The sequence below is a fragment of the Notolabrus celidotus genome, chromosome 4 (genome assembly GCF_009762535.1).
Source record: "Notolabrus celidotus isolate fNotCel1 chromosome 4, fNotCel1.pri, whole genome shotgun sequence".
NCBI classification, from domain to species: domain Eukaryota; kingdom Metazoa; phylum Chordata; class Actinopteri; order Labriformes; family Labridae; genus Notolabrus; species Notolabrus celidotus.
This window is the reverse complement of record NC_048275.1, coordinates 38,242,168-38,258,849: the sequence shown is the minus strand read 5'-3', so window position 1 is coordinate 38,258,849 and position 16,682 is coordinate 38,242,168. Positions and strand designations below refer to the sequence as shown.

At 42.7% G+C, this 16,682-nt stretch overlaps 1 protein-coding gene across 1 annotated transcript in view; it reads right to left on the bottom strand.

The window, feature by feature from the left end:
- col13a1 (collagen, type XIII, alpha 1) overlaps positions 1-16,682 on the bottom strand; it is a 117,603-nt gene that overhangs the window by 78,526 nt on the left and 22,395 nt on the right. The window contains exons 3-4 of the mRNA XM_034682359.1: positions 3,718-3,753; positions 1,017-1,043 (exon numbers count right to left, since the gene is read on the bottom strand). Coding sequence (XP_034538250.1) covers positions 1,017-1,043; positions 3,718-3,720 — 30 coding nt within the window. The 5' untranslated portion in view covers positions 3,721-3,753. The remainder of the gene's footprint in view (positions 1-1,016; positions 1,044-3,717; positions 3,754-16,682) is intronic.

Below are 16,682 nucleotides of genomic sequence, written 5' to 3'. Positions count from 1 at the left end.
CTAACATGAGTCTGGTTCTGCTAGAGGTTTCTGCCTGTTAAAGGAAGTTTTTCCTCTTTGGAATCATCTACCAGTCAGGGTCCGGGAGGCAGACACCCTCTCCACTTTTAAGAGTCGGCTTCAAACTTTCCTTTTTGATAAAGCTTATAGTTAGAGCTGGATCAGGCTTGGATCAGCTCTTAGTTAAGCTGCTATAGGCTTAGACTGCCAGGGGAACTGGCGCACCGACACACTGGGATCCTAGCTCTCCCCCTGCCCCCCTGCCCCCCTCATCACTTACTTTAACTCTCCCTGTCCCATTAAAGTTACTAACCATAGACCTTTCTGGAGTCCCTGAGCTCCCTTGTCTCGTAGGTTCCTCTGAGCTGCCGTAGACGTCCTCCTGCTGTGGACGTTCCAGACTCCAGCTGATACGGACGTGCTGGACTCCAGCGGCAACAGCTTCTACTACTCGTCTCATCACTATCACCGCTCCCTCTCCCTCGGTCCCAACTCGGTCTCAGCAGATGGCTGTCTAACATGAGTCTGGTTCTGCTAGAGGTTTCTGCCTGTTAAAGGAAGTTTTTCCTCTTTGGAATCATCTACCAGTCAGGGTCCGGGAGGCAGACACCCTCTCTACTTTTCAGAGTAGGCTTCAAACTTTCCTTTTTGATAAAGCTTATAGTTAGAGCTGGATCAGGCTTGGACCAACCTCCAGGTTTCTGCCTGTTAAATAAAGGTGGTTTGTCCTCTCTGCTGTAACTAGCTAAATACTGTGAGGTGCAATGCTCATAGTGGATTAAGGTGGGGTCAGACTGAGTCTTATCCTGTCTTGGTGTTGGGTCTCTGTTCATAATTTGACATAGAGTGGTCTAGACCTGCTCTGTTTGTAAAAGCGTCTTGAGATAACATTTGTTGTGATTTGGCGCAATACAAATAAAGATTGATTGATTGATTGATTGAACATGACGTTTTGCTTTTTGGCTGCTACATGCTTCATTTGATAACTCCTCTTCGTTACATCCTCCTAAACTTACCTTCTGCCCTGCTTGTCCTTTTAAGCCCTGGGATCAGTCACAGCAGACACAGTCACATGCAAAGAGGTGTGAAGAGAAGAGAGACAAGAGGGAGAGAGGAACCAGGGTTAGAGACGTGGAGAGGGCTCGGGTCATGCAGCATCCTCAGGACTAGTGATGGGGAGGTGGTGAACAGCTAAGGGGAGTTACTTTATGTTTATGTTAAATGGAACTATGTTGAATCTGAAGGCAAATATGGCCGCGTCAAGAGCATGAAGTGTGTTCACAACAATCTGAATACACTGTGTGCTTCCCCTGCACATTACAGGCTGTAAAGAGAAAGTTCAACCTGAAGTAATACCAAGGTGAGGTTTTGTTTTTAGTAGTTGCTCTCCAGGCTGGGTGGGCTGAAACAGACAAAAGCTAAGCTGTCTTAAATAACTCACAGTAAAATAATGATATAGCAGTGACATGTGAACAGCAGCAGCAGGGGAGTCTCATGTTTTTGGATTGTGTTTTATATTTTATGTCTTTGAACGTGAAGTAGATCTCAGATGTGGTTGTTGGCAGAGCAGTCCTTCAGCTTGGTTGCACACCTGCTGTTTTATACGGAGACTTTTAGAGGCAAGAGAAAAACAATCCTGGATCCATTTTGTAAATCTAGTTCTTAAAGTTTTTTATGAGCTGTGTTTATTTCACGAGTCAAAACAGGAGAGAGACGTGTTTTCAGAATGATGAACTTCCTTAACATTGAGTGAAGGTGAATTTTAACACTCCTGAAACTTTTTACACCATGTATTAACTAATTGATTCATTATTTTATTGTATTTTCAGTGAGAGACTCATTCCTCCTAAATGCACCATAGAACGCCACAGGAAATCATTCCTGCCTGTGGCCTTCAGACTGTACAACTCCTCCCTCTGAAGACTGAACAATAACCTGAACTCTGTGCAATAACTGAGCAATACACTGTGCAATATCCTTACCACTTTAACATCTTTGTATATAATACTTTCATTCCAAGCACTTTTGTACATAGCTAATTCTAACTTTGATGCGCTTTTGTATATACTTTATCATTATTTTATTTCATTCTATTTTATTTGATCTTTATTTTATTTGTATTTATATCTTATTCTATTTGATCTTTATCTTATATCTTGTTTTATTTTATTTGATCCTTATTTTTTCATATTTTATTTTATTTTATTTGTATTTTTATTTTATTTTATTACTTCTTGTAATAATATTTTGACTTTTTTACATACTGTTTATTAGAGCTCTGTAATGACCGAATTTCGCTCCTCATGGAAATGCTAAATGGTAAATGGACTTGTACTTATATAGCGCTTTTCTAGTCTTTCTGACCACTCAAAGCACTTTTGCACTACTCGTCATATTCACCCATTCATACCCATTCACTTGCTGATGGTAGAGGCTGCTACAGTAAGGGACCATCAGTGTTAGCTAATCTCATTCATACACATTCACACACCTCTGAACAACAGAGGGAGCAATTCGGGGTTCAGTGTCTTGCTCAAGGACACTTCGGCATGTGACTGCCGGAGTTGGGATCGAACCACCAACCTTCCGATTGATAGACGACCGACTCTACCCACTGAGCCACAGCCGGAAATAAAAACTTCTGATTCTGATTTTACTCTATTTTATTTGATTTCACTCTATTTAATTTAATCACAATGTACTCTATTTAATTTAATTTAAATTTATTTTGTAATTCTGATTTAATTTAACTATATTTAATATTATTTGATTTTATTTGTAAGACGACCATATCATTTAACAGAAGTGTTGCGTTAGCTTAAAGCTAATTTACATCTGTAGTCTCTTGAAAGATGTTATCAGCCAGCTGTTTTGAATCCTTGATTCTGATTGGTCAAGCTCCCACAGCTGCAATGATATCCTGGACTGGAATGAATCCTTGGACAGCCTGACCCTACGTGACCTCACAGGTCCTCCTATGTTTGTAAAAGCGTCTTGAGATAACGTTTGTTGTGATTTGGCGCTATACAAATAAAGATTGATTGATTGATTGACAGATGTTAAGGTAACTTAAAGACTGTTAAGGAAATTAATAGATAAGTAAAACAGCATCTTAAAGAAAAAAAAACAAAAAAACTGGCACGCCGACACCAGGCATTGACCTTTGAGTTCATAAAACATTTCATTTGGTCACATTATTCTGTAAAGAGTTATTTGGGTTTTCCTGAGAATATCAATTCCATAAATGTTCTGCTCTGGTCAGTTAACTTAGTCATCTCTGTTCAGATAACAATGAGGGATTGGTTGTGATTGTCTAACAGAAGCAAGACTTAATGTGGGGATAATTGATCTTCAATTACATTTGGAGCAACACACTGAGATAGTATTTGTTGTAGAGGTCATAACTGTATTCTTTATTTAAATTGTGATGTCATGACCTGCAAATTAAAGCTTGGATTTTGCACTATCAGCAATTCTATGGCATTCAAAAAATGTGATGCTGTACGAATATAATAAATGACTCATTGATAAAGGTCCCCAAAGCTTCCTCCTCCATCTCTTTGACTCTAGGGCCCATAGCTGCACACAGTATTTAATAACATACAGAATGAATAGGTCCCCTGCTCCCCTCAAAACTGATATACCACTTTTAGCTTTGGTCATTGTGAATGCATTTACTACTGCAGTGCAGTTGATGCACAAACCCGGGTCACTCACCATTCTCCCAGGAATCCCAATACTGCCTTTGTCACCCTATTGACCAACGCAGATTCAGAAGGAACAATGAGAAGGTTAGACTGAAGTGAACTCTTAAAGGGAAACCACGACATGTAGACTCACAGTGCATCACAAGAAACCAGTCATTTGTGATTTAATACAGTATGGTCTGAATCAGATTCTTCTGATACAGTATGACTACTGGAGTTTTTGCACTCTAGACTTTGGTTTGTTATTACTGGTAGAGCTGATTGTTGAGGATAATGATTATTCCTCCTGTGAAGTTCAGTTTTTAAAGTCCAAATGCCATGGTACCCACTGAAGGAAACATACAGGTGTCGGGCCTGGTCAGGGAATCATGCAGTGCCCAAGGATGAGGCTAAAGACAAGCAGTCTATGACACTATGAAAACACACAGGATGCAGACATGCCCAACCAAAGACGCCTGGTAAATTCAAGATGTTGATGAATGAAATAATAATTATCACCATAAGTGGCCATGACAGAAACTCTACTCTGACACACATCTCCCTTTAGGCCCTGCTCTGTCATTATATCAACACGAGCTGACTCTGCATGACCTTGTAAAGTCATATTTACAGTTCAAGTGAAAGACACACTGCTAGGTTTCATGGATATAAAATTACAACGTATGCCAAATTAAATGTACCAGAGGTTTAATTAAACAACCTGGTTTCATTCACCAGCTACGGGTAAAGGGCAACGTTTGCATAGTTGTAATGACTTAAAACCAATGTTCAACTAAAGCCCAAAACCCTGCATGTTAGTGTTGTGGGCTAAGTTCTTTGTAACGTTTGTCCGGCTACATGCAGCTGATATCTAATTTCCAAATGTAGATACAAACTAAAATGATCTAGACCAACATTAAGTCTATCTGAAAAGTTCCCATGGGAGGTCAAATCACTCATTGTTTTTCAGTCTAATCCAGTGCATGTTACAGGTATGATAGCATAACATTGGAGCTGCATGATTGATTATCCTTGTAGGCAGGCCAGTTCAGCACCTGGACTCTTCTACTACAGAGCCATGCTGTTGTAACACGTGCAGAATGTGGTTTGACGTTGTCTTGCTAAAATATGTACGGTCTTCCTGAAGACGTCATTGTCTTTACATATTGTTCAGCATTAATGGAGCCTTCCCTAACCCTAACCCTAACCCTAACCCTAACCCTAACCCCTAACCCTAACCCTAACCCTAACCCTAAACCTACCCATGTCATGGACTCCTATGATCCCCATACCATCAGGGATGCTGACTTTGAGCTGTGTCCTCCTCTTTAGAGCGAAGCGCACAGCGTCCATGATTTCCAAAAAGAATGTCAGATTTTGATCCATCAGACATCAGGACAGTTTTCCACTTCCCCTCAGTCCAACTTAAACCAGCTCAGGTCCAGAGAAGTCTCCGTGTTTCTGGATCATTTTACAGGGATCTCAACTACAGAGTCATGTCTGTTTTTAATGCAGTGATCTCCACTACAGAGTCATGTCTGTTTTTAATGCAGTGATTTCCACTACAGAGTTATGTCTGTTTTTAATGCAGTGATTTCCACTACAGAGTCATGTCTGTTTTTAATGCAGTGACTTCCACTACAGAGTCATGTCTGTTTTGAATGCAGTGACTTCCACTACAGAGTCATGTCTGTTTTTAATGCAGTGACTTCCACTACAGAGTCATGTCTGTTTTGAATGCAGTGACTTCCACTACAGAGTCATGTCTGTTTTTAATGCAGTGATTTCCACTACAGAGCCATGTCTGTTTTTAATGCAGTGACTTCCACTACAGAGTCATGTCTGTTTTTAATGCAGTGACTTCCACTACAGAGTCATGTCTGTTTTTAATGCAGTGACTTCCACTACAGAGTCATGTCTGTTTTTAATGCAGTGACTTCCACTACAGAGTCATGTCTGTTTTTAATGCAGTGATTTCCACTACAGAGTCATGTCTGTTTTTAATGCAGTGACTTCCACTACAGAGTCATGTCTGTTTTTAATGCAGTGACTTCCACTACAGAGTCATGTCTGTTTTTAATGCAGTGATCTCCACTACAGAGTCATGTCTGTTTTTAATGCAGTGACTTCCACTACAGAGTCATGTCTGTTTTTAATGCAGTGATTTCCACTACAGAGTCATGTCTGTTTTTAATGCAGTGATTTCCACTACATAAATTGAATTGAAACATGTGTAGTTGTCACAGTTCACCCATACTGTTAAGTTAACCTGAGGGCTGCTGTTTCTGGCTAATCGTGATATGTCAACACCTGCAAATGTTATGGTCAGTGTTGTCTTTCCCACTTCATCCACACTAACATGGTCTCATCTGGTCTGTTTTAGACTGAGTCTTGACATTTATTTAGCTGGTTTCAGTCCCTGTAAATCAGATGTTCCGGTATCTCTGTCATTAGAGCGTGGCATATTTATAAAAGCCTTTAAATATCCGTCCACAGCTGGCCTCTTTGAAGCCCTGTCCAAGGTCCTGATTTAAACCCAGGCCTTGGTGAGAGGCTGGCACTGGCGAACATGATTTAAATCCAGAGCCGGGGGCTTATCACAGTTCCTAACATGATGATTCGCTGTAACCACAAAATACAACCTTCACTAGAGGAGGTTTTATAGCTGTGAGACTAATAGAGTGTTTTGTAAAACCTCGCTCAGGTCATGTGTTGAGTTCATTTCCAAAGAAACCTGATCACTGCTGCTGTACCGCTGCTGATGTGTGTCCCCAAGAGGGTTCTGATAAATCTTTGTCCTGGACAAGAGATAAGAGTCAGAGAGGCTGTTTTACATGCACCAATACACACACACACACACACACACACACACACACCATGCTGTCCTGCTGCCAACTGTAGCGCCTGTCCCTCTTTCTTGTGGTTCGATTTAGTAGGGCCTGGGTAGTTTGTTTCAAAAGGATTTATGAAGTTCCATGTTGCTGCAAGTTTGAGGTGTCTGAGGCATATTTACAGCCGGAATGAGCCTCCGCTTTACTCTAGACTCAGGCCAAACACACATATATACACACTCACTGACACACACAGCTGTGTGAAGTACGCCTTGTGAAAGAGACACCCATATACGACCACCCTTTTTGTCATGTAGTTTTGCTGTGGAGCAGATGAAGGTAGGTACTTGAGTTCAGGTTTTATTAATTATGAGTCATTAGTAATTTGTAACCGCCAAGAGATTAGATGGGAGTACTCTGAAGTCTGCACACTGTTACACAGGACTTCCACCAGATCCATGTCTGGTCCGTCTCCAATCTGCTACGGTCCTGCTCCGTCCTCTCTCGTCCATCAACACCCACCAGTTGTGTTTCCTGAACGCAGCACGGAGCAGGACCGCCGGACAGCTGGAGTCATGTGACCGAGGTTTTCCCACGGTAATCACTGAATCAAGGATTCTCCTCCTCCTCCTCTCCTCATCCATGTTGTCTTTCTGGTCCTCTGAAAACCTCTGACCTGTTGACTCCAGGCCTGGCTCCGCTCATCATGACTTTGGTTTGTTGTTGTAGTTAAGTGAAATACGATCTGGTGATAACACAGAGTGTTTTTTTCTGAAAATTAACCGGATGTTTTCATTTTGTTTTGGTGAAACCTGACTTCCTGTCCCGCTCCATCTGCTCTGTTGAGAGTGATGCGTCGTGCTCTGGCATCCGGCAAAAATAGAAGTCTTGTGTATCTGATCCTGATCAGAGACGAAGCCAGAACGCAACGGAGCGGATCCAGTGGGAGTTAACACATTGACTAGAGTAGAAACCTATAAGATCCGTTGCTGTGACGGATCGGAGGCGGATCTGTTGGAATTTGGCTGTTAGCTTCATCTACCTGCATGTGGAAAAATGAAAGTGTGTGTGTGAGGTGAGGAGGGAACAATGAACTTAAGAGCCATCCATCATATCACTGAGGTCCACCCCCTTTGGTTATAAAGACCTGCAGTGTCACATTCCTGAATAACCGCGCTCTATGGAAAACACAGCTCCATCATTTTCATTTCTTACAGGTCCTCTCTCCAAAAACCACAGCCTTCCGCCCTCATTCAGTCACACACCGCTCCTGATTCAATTTCCCCCGGCGTGACAGCTGTAATCAATCACAAATCCTGGAAGCAATATCATCCCTGCTTTGACACAGAACGTCAGCAGATCTCCAGGAACGGAGCAGAGCATGGGGTCGGTCTCTGCTTCAGACTACTCTATGAACCAGGTACACCGGTGAGCCTGTCAGAACATCACAGGAGTTCTTTGGTTGTAAGTGTGAACCAGGACACGGGTCAGGTATGAGATGGCCCCCTGCTGTCATGATAGGAACCATGTGGGTTTGACGTGTTGAGACCGCTGGCTCAGCAGGTACAGAGGGATTGTTAGAATGAACAGAGACAGAAGCAGAATAATTCTACAAGATTATAAAAGCCTTACATTCAAAGTGCAGTAGAGGGTTTTAATCTGAAAACAAAGGCCATCACAGCATCCAGCTACCAGAAGCGTTAGAACTCATAAAGAAGCTGGACCACTGCTGGACTGACATCTCTTTGGTTCCCGACTGAGAAGTGATCATGGAAATAATTCTTTATCAGATCTTTACACTACTTTTGATCGAATAAGTTTGACCTCACAAGTTCAAACGTGTTACTATCAACCTCCAAACAGATATCTAAGCCTTGTCTGCCTGCAGTATGTCTTTACTCTGATTGGTTAGTGTATCTACATATAGATTCTGTTTTTATATATCTGTGTGTAAACAATAAAGTCACACTCACAACTGTACAAATATGGCAGCTTGGTCAGTCACCGTTTGCTCTGCACGATCAAGGTGCTACTCTCGAAGTGTGCGTTCAGGACTTGCAGAAAAAATGAACCAACATGAGTATGCAACTTTGTGATGTATTTGAAATGTTTAAAGACAGGGTGTTCAGACTTTAATATGTGCAACTAAACCCGCTTGGTAAGGTGAAGGAGATAGTTCATAATTAAGGTTTAGAGTGCACCAGCTGCACCGACTTTAAGTTATGCCCTGTGCACAGTTTAGACTGAAGCCCTGACTGTGTTACACCTGGTAGTGTCTCCACAGGGAGGATGGAGCAGGTGCAGCTTAGAGAGTCAGACTCTAATGAGGTAATACAAACAGAAGAAGTAAAGACACTCAAAGTAAGCGTATTGTTTTTAGGGTGATTAACAGGGTGCGAATAAAATCATTTGCGTAATTGAATTACATGTAAAGTCAATGTAAAGACGCAAATAGACACGAGTAGTGGTCTGGCGGCGAATTTGGGCGACGCATATGGTGCGATTCGCATGAATAATTTGAGATACTTGAAAAATCTGAACTCCAACGAATCCATCGTGCCGTGATAGCCAATCAGAGTGCAGATCCTCCGGTGACGTGACGTGTTGTGTGACGTATGGACCAGCGGAGATTCACTCATCTGGAATATATGGGACACTTTGATTCTATCTCTGAGCAGCTTCCCCAAACTCTGTGACTCTACCTGTTTTTAATGGGATCAGGAATAAACAGGAGCTCACTGTGAGGACAGAGAGGGAGGAGGATTATCTGCTGAGTTGTGAAACACTTTGTTTGTCACTTGAATCCAGCTATGGGTTGTAGTAGGAAGTTAGCTCTGCCTCTTTTAGCATAACTAGCTTCCTCATTCAATGTCCGCTAACCTTGTTTGATGACAACAGACTGCTGTGGCGTGGGAATCCCCCCTCCCTCTTGCAAAAATTTGCTTCTTGGGCACTCATGTCCATGCAATTTTGATGCATGAATTGAATGAGGCATACGCGCGAATAGAGCGAGTAAACACAAAACATTCTCGAGTTTGTATTTGCACGAATAGCGCGATAGTTCGTGTCTGGTGTGAATGTGACACAAGACAAGAGTGTGTGATAGAACCCTCTAAAAGATTACCCAGACACTGAACTGATCAGCACATCTTGTTTTGACAATGTGGTTGTTTTGTCTTGGAGCTCTTCCCTAAGTTGTTGCATTCGTTGGAAAGAAATCCATCTACCTCAACCCCCTCCCACCCAACCCCCTCATCACTTACTTTAACTCTCCCTGTCCCATTAAAGTTCCTAACCATAGACCTTTCTGGAGTCCCTGAGCTCCCTTGTCTCGTAGGTTCCTCTGAGCCGCCGTAGACGTCTTCCTGCTGTGGACGTTCCAGACTCCAGCTGATACGGACGTGCTGGACCCCAGTGGCAACAGCTTCTACTACTCATCTCATCACTATCACCTCTCTCTCTTATTCTCCTCTATCCCACTTTGTCTCAGCAGATGTGTGTCTAACATGAGGCTGGTCCTGCTGGAGGTTTCTGCCTGTTAAAGGAAGTTTTTCTAAATACTGCGAGGTGCAATTGATGGATTTAGGTGGGGTAGGATTGAGTCTTACCCTGTCTTGATGTTGGGTCTTTGTTAATAATAGAACATACAGTACGGTCTAGACCTGCTCTGTTTGTAAAAGCGTCTTGAGATTACGTTTGTTGTGATTTGGCGCTATACAGATAAAGATTGATTGAAATGTGTCGCTGTCCCTGCCTGACTGGTGCTAATAAATCTTTGGTTTTATTGAATTGAAATCATCATGAGGGACCTCATAACTTGGCCCACAAGAAGACGCAGTACAGTCATCGATTAGTGAGTGTTCACGTGGACGTGCATCTGGAGACATTGTCGATGAGGCTTCATCCACTACGTGATAAGTCACTCAGTCATTGGTAGAAGACAGTGTGACTCTGTCTAGACCCAGCTGCAGGTGCATTCGGCTCCTGGATGAAGACAGTACTGTTTGCTTTATCAACCAGTGACCCTGACAGCCACCTCTTCGCCTGCAGTAACTTTGAGTTCATCATAATATCCGGAGTGGAAGAGAGAGTGCATAAATGAAGTTGGTACATTAACAAGGGTGTGAAGCCTTCTGTCACTGACCAAGCTGCTGTCCGTACAGATTTCAGAGTGAAGATGGGCGGCTACATGTCTCTGTGTGTGTTTAAGGGTATGCTATGAATGCATTTTGTATTTGCTTTCACCTCATCAAATCATCATGTGAACTCAATCAAATTTGAAATACAGGAACAACTTCTCAGTAGAGAGCAGGCGGAGAGATCAACAGTGCAGTGGTCATTATCTAGACATGCAAACACACACAAAGGCACAAGTTACAACGTCAGTTACCGGAAAGCCCGCTCGTCCAGGAGGACCCTGAAAAAGGGGTGAAAGAAAATTGGTACCAGAAAGGAGGGAGTACATTTCACACATTATGAAAGATACCTGAACAAGGCTGGGATCAAATGAACAGCAGAGGCTGTAGGATTGTAATCTCTGAATAAACATTGCCTCAGTGATCGTACACAGAAGAACTCTGCAGGAGCATGCCTCTTTACATTTTACCAGCATTCAGTGAAGGATACGTCACATAACACAATGTTTGCTGAACATAAAGGTACAAACAGTTTCTACAGTTCACTACAAAGACTCATGCAAAGGTTTGTTGTGGGAGAACACATGCTGAACGTCCGCTTTCTAACCCTGTTCTAACTCCTAACCTTGAATAGCTCACTAATGCGGAAATGACAACATGTCAGGATGTCGGCCTCGCTCACACACAAATCACAGGAGGCCAGAAGAGAAGGACTCTCAGTTATACACAAGAAGAGGCACATTGTGGAAAGTCAAGAGTGTTTTGTTTGGGAGTAGAAAACAACACAGCGGCTCTTGAGTAGAGGATGGAGCGCTAATTAGGAGGAAGTCAAAACAGGAACTCTTGACATTTAACAAAAACCTGCTGAGGCATCAACGCTTCACAGCGGAGAATGATCACTGCCGGCTCTTGAATTCTGGCATGTCATCAGTATCCCACTACGAGCTCTACAATGAGAGCGCCGCACTTCCCATAGAGAGAAAGAGAGAGAGAGAGAGAGAGAGAGAGAGAGAGAGAGAGAGAGTGTGTGTGTGTGTGTGTGTAGCAGGAGAGGGGAAGTCAGTCCTCTCATATCCTCTGAATCAGTGGTTGATTGATATTGAATTGAAGTGTCTCTGCTCTGTTGTGTATTTATTTGATGAGGGGCTTGATTGGTCCTAAATACCACAGCCTGGATGAATCGTCTGATTTCTAAAAATAGATTAGCCATGAAACTTGTGTTAAAGGTGACATATCATGCAAAATGGACTTTTTAATGGTTCTTTACCTGAAATATGTGTCCCTGGCATGTCTACAAACCCCCCCGAGAATGAAAAAAATCCATTCTGCCCCTGTTCTGATTTCTACACCTTTCTGTAAATGTGTGTGAAACCAGCCGTTTCAGACTTCAGTGTTTTTGTTACGTCACAACAACATCTGGTCTGTCACGGAGTCAGAGCTCGGAGCTTGTTCAGCCCATAGACTGTATAAAATAATACTGAATCCCTCCTCTGTTTTTCATTACCTGCACACATGTGTGCTAACAAGGAGCTTAGGAGGGAGGCATGCTAGTTGTAGGCTGTCTTAATAAACACAAAGGTCGGTTTTACTCCCCACGTCTGCAGATTTGAAGATATAGTGGATGACTTTTATTTATCATGGATAAGTGCTAGCGCTAATTAGCATAGCCACATAGCTATATGTTCATAGCTGTAGCTGTAGCTGTAGCTGTAGCTGTGTACCAAGACACACGTCGACATACTGATAAATAAAACAACAAGAAACACTAAATCTGTGACCAATCCTTCAGAAAGGTCCTGCTGCAGGCACCTCTCCATCAGGATCAGATTCAGAGGGTTGAAGTAACGTGATCTCTGAGCAGCCGTGTATATTCAGCCAACATGTAAACATTAGATCAACGTGCTGGACAGCCGAGGCACATCCACTTCCTGAGGGGGCGTGGTCAGAGAGAAAACAGAGTGTTCTGATGAGGAATGAAGAAGAGGGCTTTTCAGGCAGACCAAAATCTGATTTCAAAGTGTTTTTTTGAGCATAAACTTTAAAGACATGTTTTGGGGACCTCTTAGACCAATATATATTGATGAAAAAAGCAAGATATGTCCCCTTTAAAACGACCAGTGACCCCAACAATTGGAGAAGAGGAAAACGTTGGTGTCTGGGGGACATCCAGAAGAGGAGACACTGAAATGAACTGGGTAAAACATTTGGTTAATGCAGCTCTGGAGCTTCAAACTGAGGCTAACGTTGTGTCCTAACAGCATGCAATGAGAGCGAGCCTCAGCGACAAACTAAGCTAGATGACATTGTTTCCTATTTAAGTGTCCTAACTGGCCATGAGTGATGCAGCCGCACAAACCAAGCAATACATTCTATCTGTTCGAACCATAGACTGTATAAATAATGGACGTAGTATCCGTGACGTCACCCATCTGTTCTTGAAGCGCTGTTTTGAAGCCAATCATCGGCTGCAGCCATATTGGAAATGCAGAACTCAAACAAACTTAGTGTGAGGTAAAGAGGCGGAGTTTGAGCCTCTTAGCCAACAGCTATGTGTGCCCGCCTGTCAGTCAAGTCAGTCATGTCCTTATTTGGGCAAAAACTCCAATCTTAATATCTTCTGAACCGTTGTGTAAGGAAAAAATTCACATACCCCGTACAGTGTGTGCTGATAGAGAAACTAGCGATGTAGAGCCAACCCATTTTTTGAACCAGGCTGTAAACATGTTTATTTCTGCTGTAAAGATCGTCTCTTTGAATGGGTGTGTATGTGGTTTCTGGTGTTTCTGCAACCAGCCTCTAGTGGACACTCGATGAATTCCGGTTTATAACACTTCTGCATGGTTTTCATATTTTGAGACTGGAGGTTGCCGCTTGGTTTTCACTCCAGTCGCTGGCATACACATGGATGAGGAGTCAATTCATAAAGCTTAGCTGAATAGTGACTGTACGATACCTCCTTGTTTCAATACAGAGACCTAAGTAAAGTTGAAGCTGGCTGGAGGGAGGGGCGCTGAGAGCGTCCAATAAGAAAGTGTTTCTGAGTTTAGAGCTTGTTGGCTTTTTAAACAAGGAGGGAATAGTAGTGTATTTATTATATCCTCTATCATTGAAGTGTTGCCCCATAACATGATGTCTTTAAAAACCTTTACACATTATAAAGGAAACTGATGGTGTGCAATATGTGAGGCTATGAGGGCAAAATGTCTGAAAACACTTGTGAATTAATGTTTTGTCTTTGACAGTGACCGTGGTAGAGGCTGAGCTGATACACTGAACAAACCCTGATGTATGTAAATGAGTTGTTTTTCATTGCTCCAATATGAATATACTTGCTTGATTACATCTTTAGTGCCTGGGTATGATGATAGTTGTGCCTAAAATGCCTGATTTTGCAGGAGCTTTTTAAATAAGTTGCCACAAAAGTTGAGATGCTTTGTGCTTTCTTGTGTAACACAACATATAAACAATGAGCAACACGGGCCGACGCTCCAACCAGAGACACCAGTTCAGATCATTCCAGCCTGTTTACTGAGAGGAGGTGTTCAGTGTTGTTGAGGTGACTCTCACCTGTCATGAGCATCACAAACAAGAACAACTTTGGAGAAGGGTTTTAAATCTGAGGCCTCATTTCTGTGGAGATAGAGCTCATCAGTGTGTCCTGTAGTCTCTCTGCAGGAGACCATCACTGTCAGGCTGTGAGGCAGGACTCGTTTTAAGACCTCAGCATTTTAAATGACATGGAGTGGAACTCTTCACAGTGGATGGATACACTCTCAGAGCCTGCAGGTGATGGACTGTCACAGCCCCAGCCAGCTCATCTTTTCATTCTGCTGTCAGCTGTGTAGTCTGCCAAATCCTAACAATCCCTGTAATCCTTGACCCTCCTTCACACATCAGCACTCAGCCTTCCTCGTCACCTGAGGGGTTTGCTCAGTCTGTAGAAAGTAGATCAATCTTCTTAGAGATAAGGAGAAGTGAATTGGGACAGGGCTAAACAGGTACAGTCGTCCACTTCATCAGGATTACTCAAGTTAGCAATCTCAGGACTCATCGGGTGTTCTTGAAGATGGTTCTTGGGGGTCTTCAGGTGTTAGAAATAGGTTATCATTAAAGGACTCTGACTCTAGACTAAGACTTTGTTTACAGTCTGACCGTAAACCTGAGAAGAATGAAGGAGTCAGAGTTTAGAAACAGTGTCTGTGGGCAAACCTTTGGCTACACTTGCAGGTAAATATCTGTTTCCATAAATTAAGTCAAGCTACATTGTTTTCAGCACAGTGGCACTGTGGTGCAGTGGTTATCGATGCTGCCTCACAGCAAGGAGGTTTCTGGTTTGACTCCCAGCTGGGCAGGAGCCTTTCTGTGTGTTGTTTGCATGGTGAGGATCTCTCCTGCTTCTCTGGCCTCCTCCCACTGACAACATGCTCAGTAGGTAAACTGCTGACTGTAAGTGGCCTGTAGGTTTGAGTCTGAGTAGACATGGTTGTTGAGTAGGGATGGGCAATGATTATCGAATATTTGAATATTTGTTCACTTAGTAAAAATGAAAGAGTTAATGCGAATATTTTCTCATTTTAAAAGTATCATTTTTTTCATAGTTTTTACCGGTGCCTGGTTGTAATACTGTATTCTGGACAGACGGTGGCTACAGAGTGACTTAAAGCTGTTTGCTAACCGCATTAAGTAACAGAAGAAGAAGAATGCTAACTACATTAAATAGCAGAAGATGGTGGTGTTTTATTTTTAACTTTAACTGGGTAACCCACAGACAGCCGAGGTGATCTAATACAGCAGGGACTGAATCAGAATATATATATAAAAAAAAGGACAACCCTCAAAGTGTTGGTGCCCACTAGAAAAGAAGGAATCCCATTCTCTCAGCATGTGGGTCTGTGTTTAGACTCTTCAATGACACAGTGCTCTCATCCTCTCTGGTAGGACTCTGCTGGTGCTTCAGTTGTGAAGCCTCTGGGTCAGCATGTCTGGTCCTGGGCTCATCAGCGAACCCTTATTACCACTTATAGAAGGCTGGCAGTGCATGAAGGTGCACGGCCAGGTGCTGAGTGTGAACACGCTGCACTTAGGTGCCTGCCAGTAAGCTACTGGGTCTTCAGGGGCCGTCTGCAGGGCCAAAGGTCACCCGCTGCCGGAAGGAACCCTTCACTTGAATTACACAGTAAGCCTCCAACATGTGGCTCCCATTTGGCAAAGTGCTGCTGAATGAATGAGAGGGCAGGGAGGGGTGGAGGGAGAGGGGAGGGCGTGTGGCCATTGTACGTGGGATGTATGTTCCCCTGGGTGCTCCCGCTCAATAATAGGTGAGGTAGGATGTATTTGGAGAGGTTTGATTTACTCAACACTCATTGGTGTTATTTTACCCACAGTCTGACTTCACTGTTTCCCATTTTTCTAGACTTGAACACACATGCTCAGAAGCAAACATGAATCACTAAAACCTGCTCGGCCTCCTCGAGCTGAATGTTTCAGATGAACGTAACAGCGTGTGCTTCTGTGTTTCCAGACTTTAAGTCTCCTGTCACCCTCAAATTTACTAACATCTTTTATCCTTGGCGTCAATTTGACCCCAGCAATTTAAACCTTCAGAAACTGAAATGGTTTAGAAGGCCGCCTTGCTAGCTTTCATATGTAGACTCCACCCCGATGTTGTGTGAACTATCAATGTCTTCACATGAACCATTATTTTCCCGCCATATCACACAGAAAATATCAAAGTTCTCGTGGGAGAGACATTTTCCCCCTACCCTGTGTTGTGTAACCATCAGTGGCTCTTGCAGTACTGCAGGTATTAGTTAGTTTAGAGCTCTAAAGCAGAGGGAGCTTTTTTAGGTGGGTGTTTTTAAAAGTAAACTTAAGACTTACCTTTTTAATCTAGCTTTTAATGTGGAGTAATTTATTTTAGCCCTGGACTGCATTATCAGTATCATTATTTTTATTATTTTTATCATTATTATCTAAACCATTGTTTTAACATGTATTTATTTATCTTATTTATGTATTGTGTTCACCTG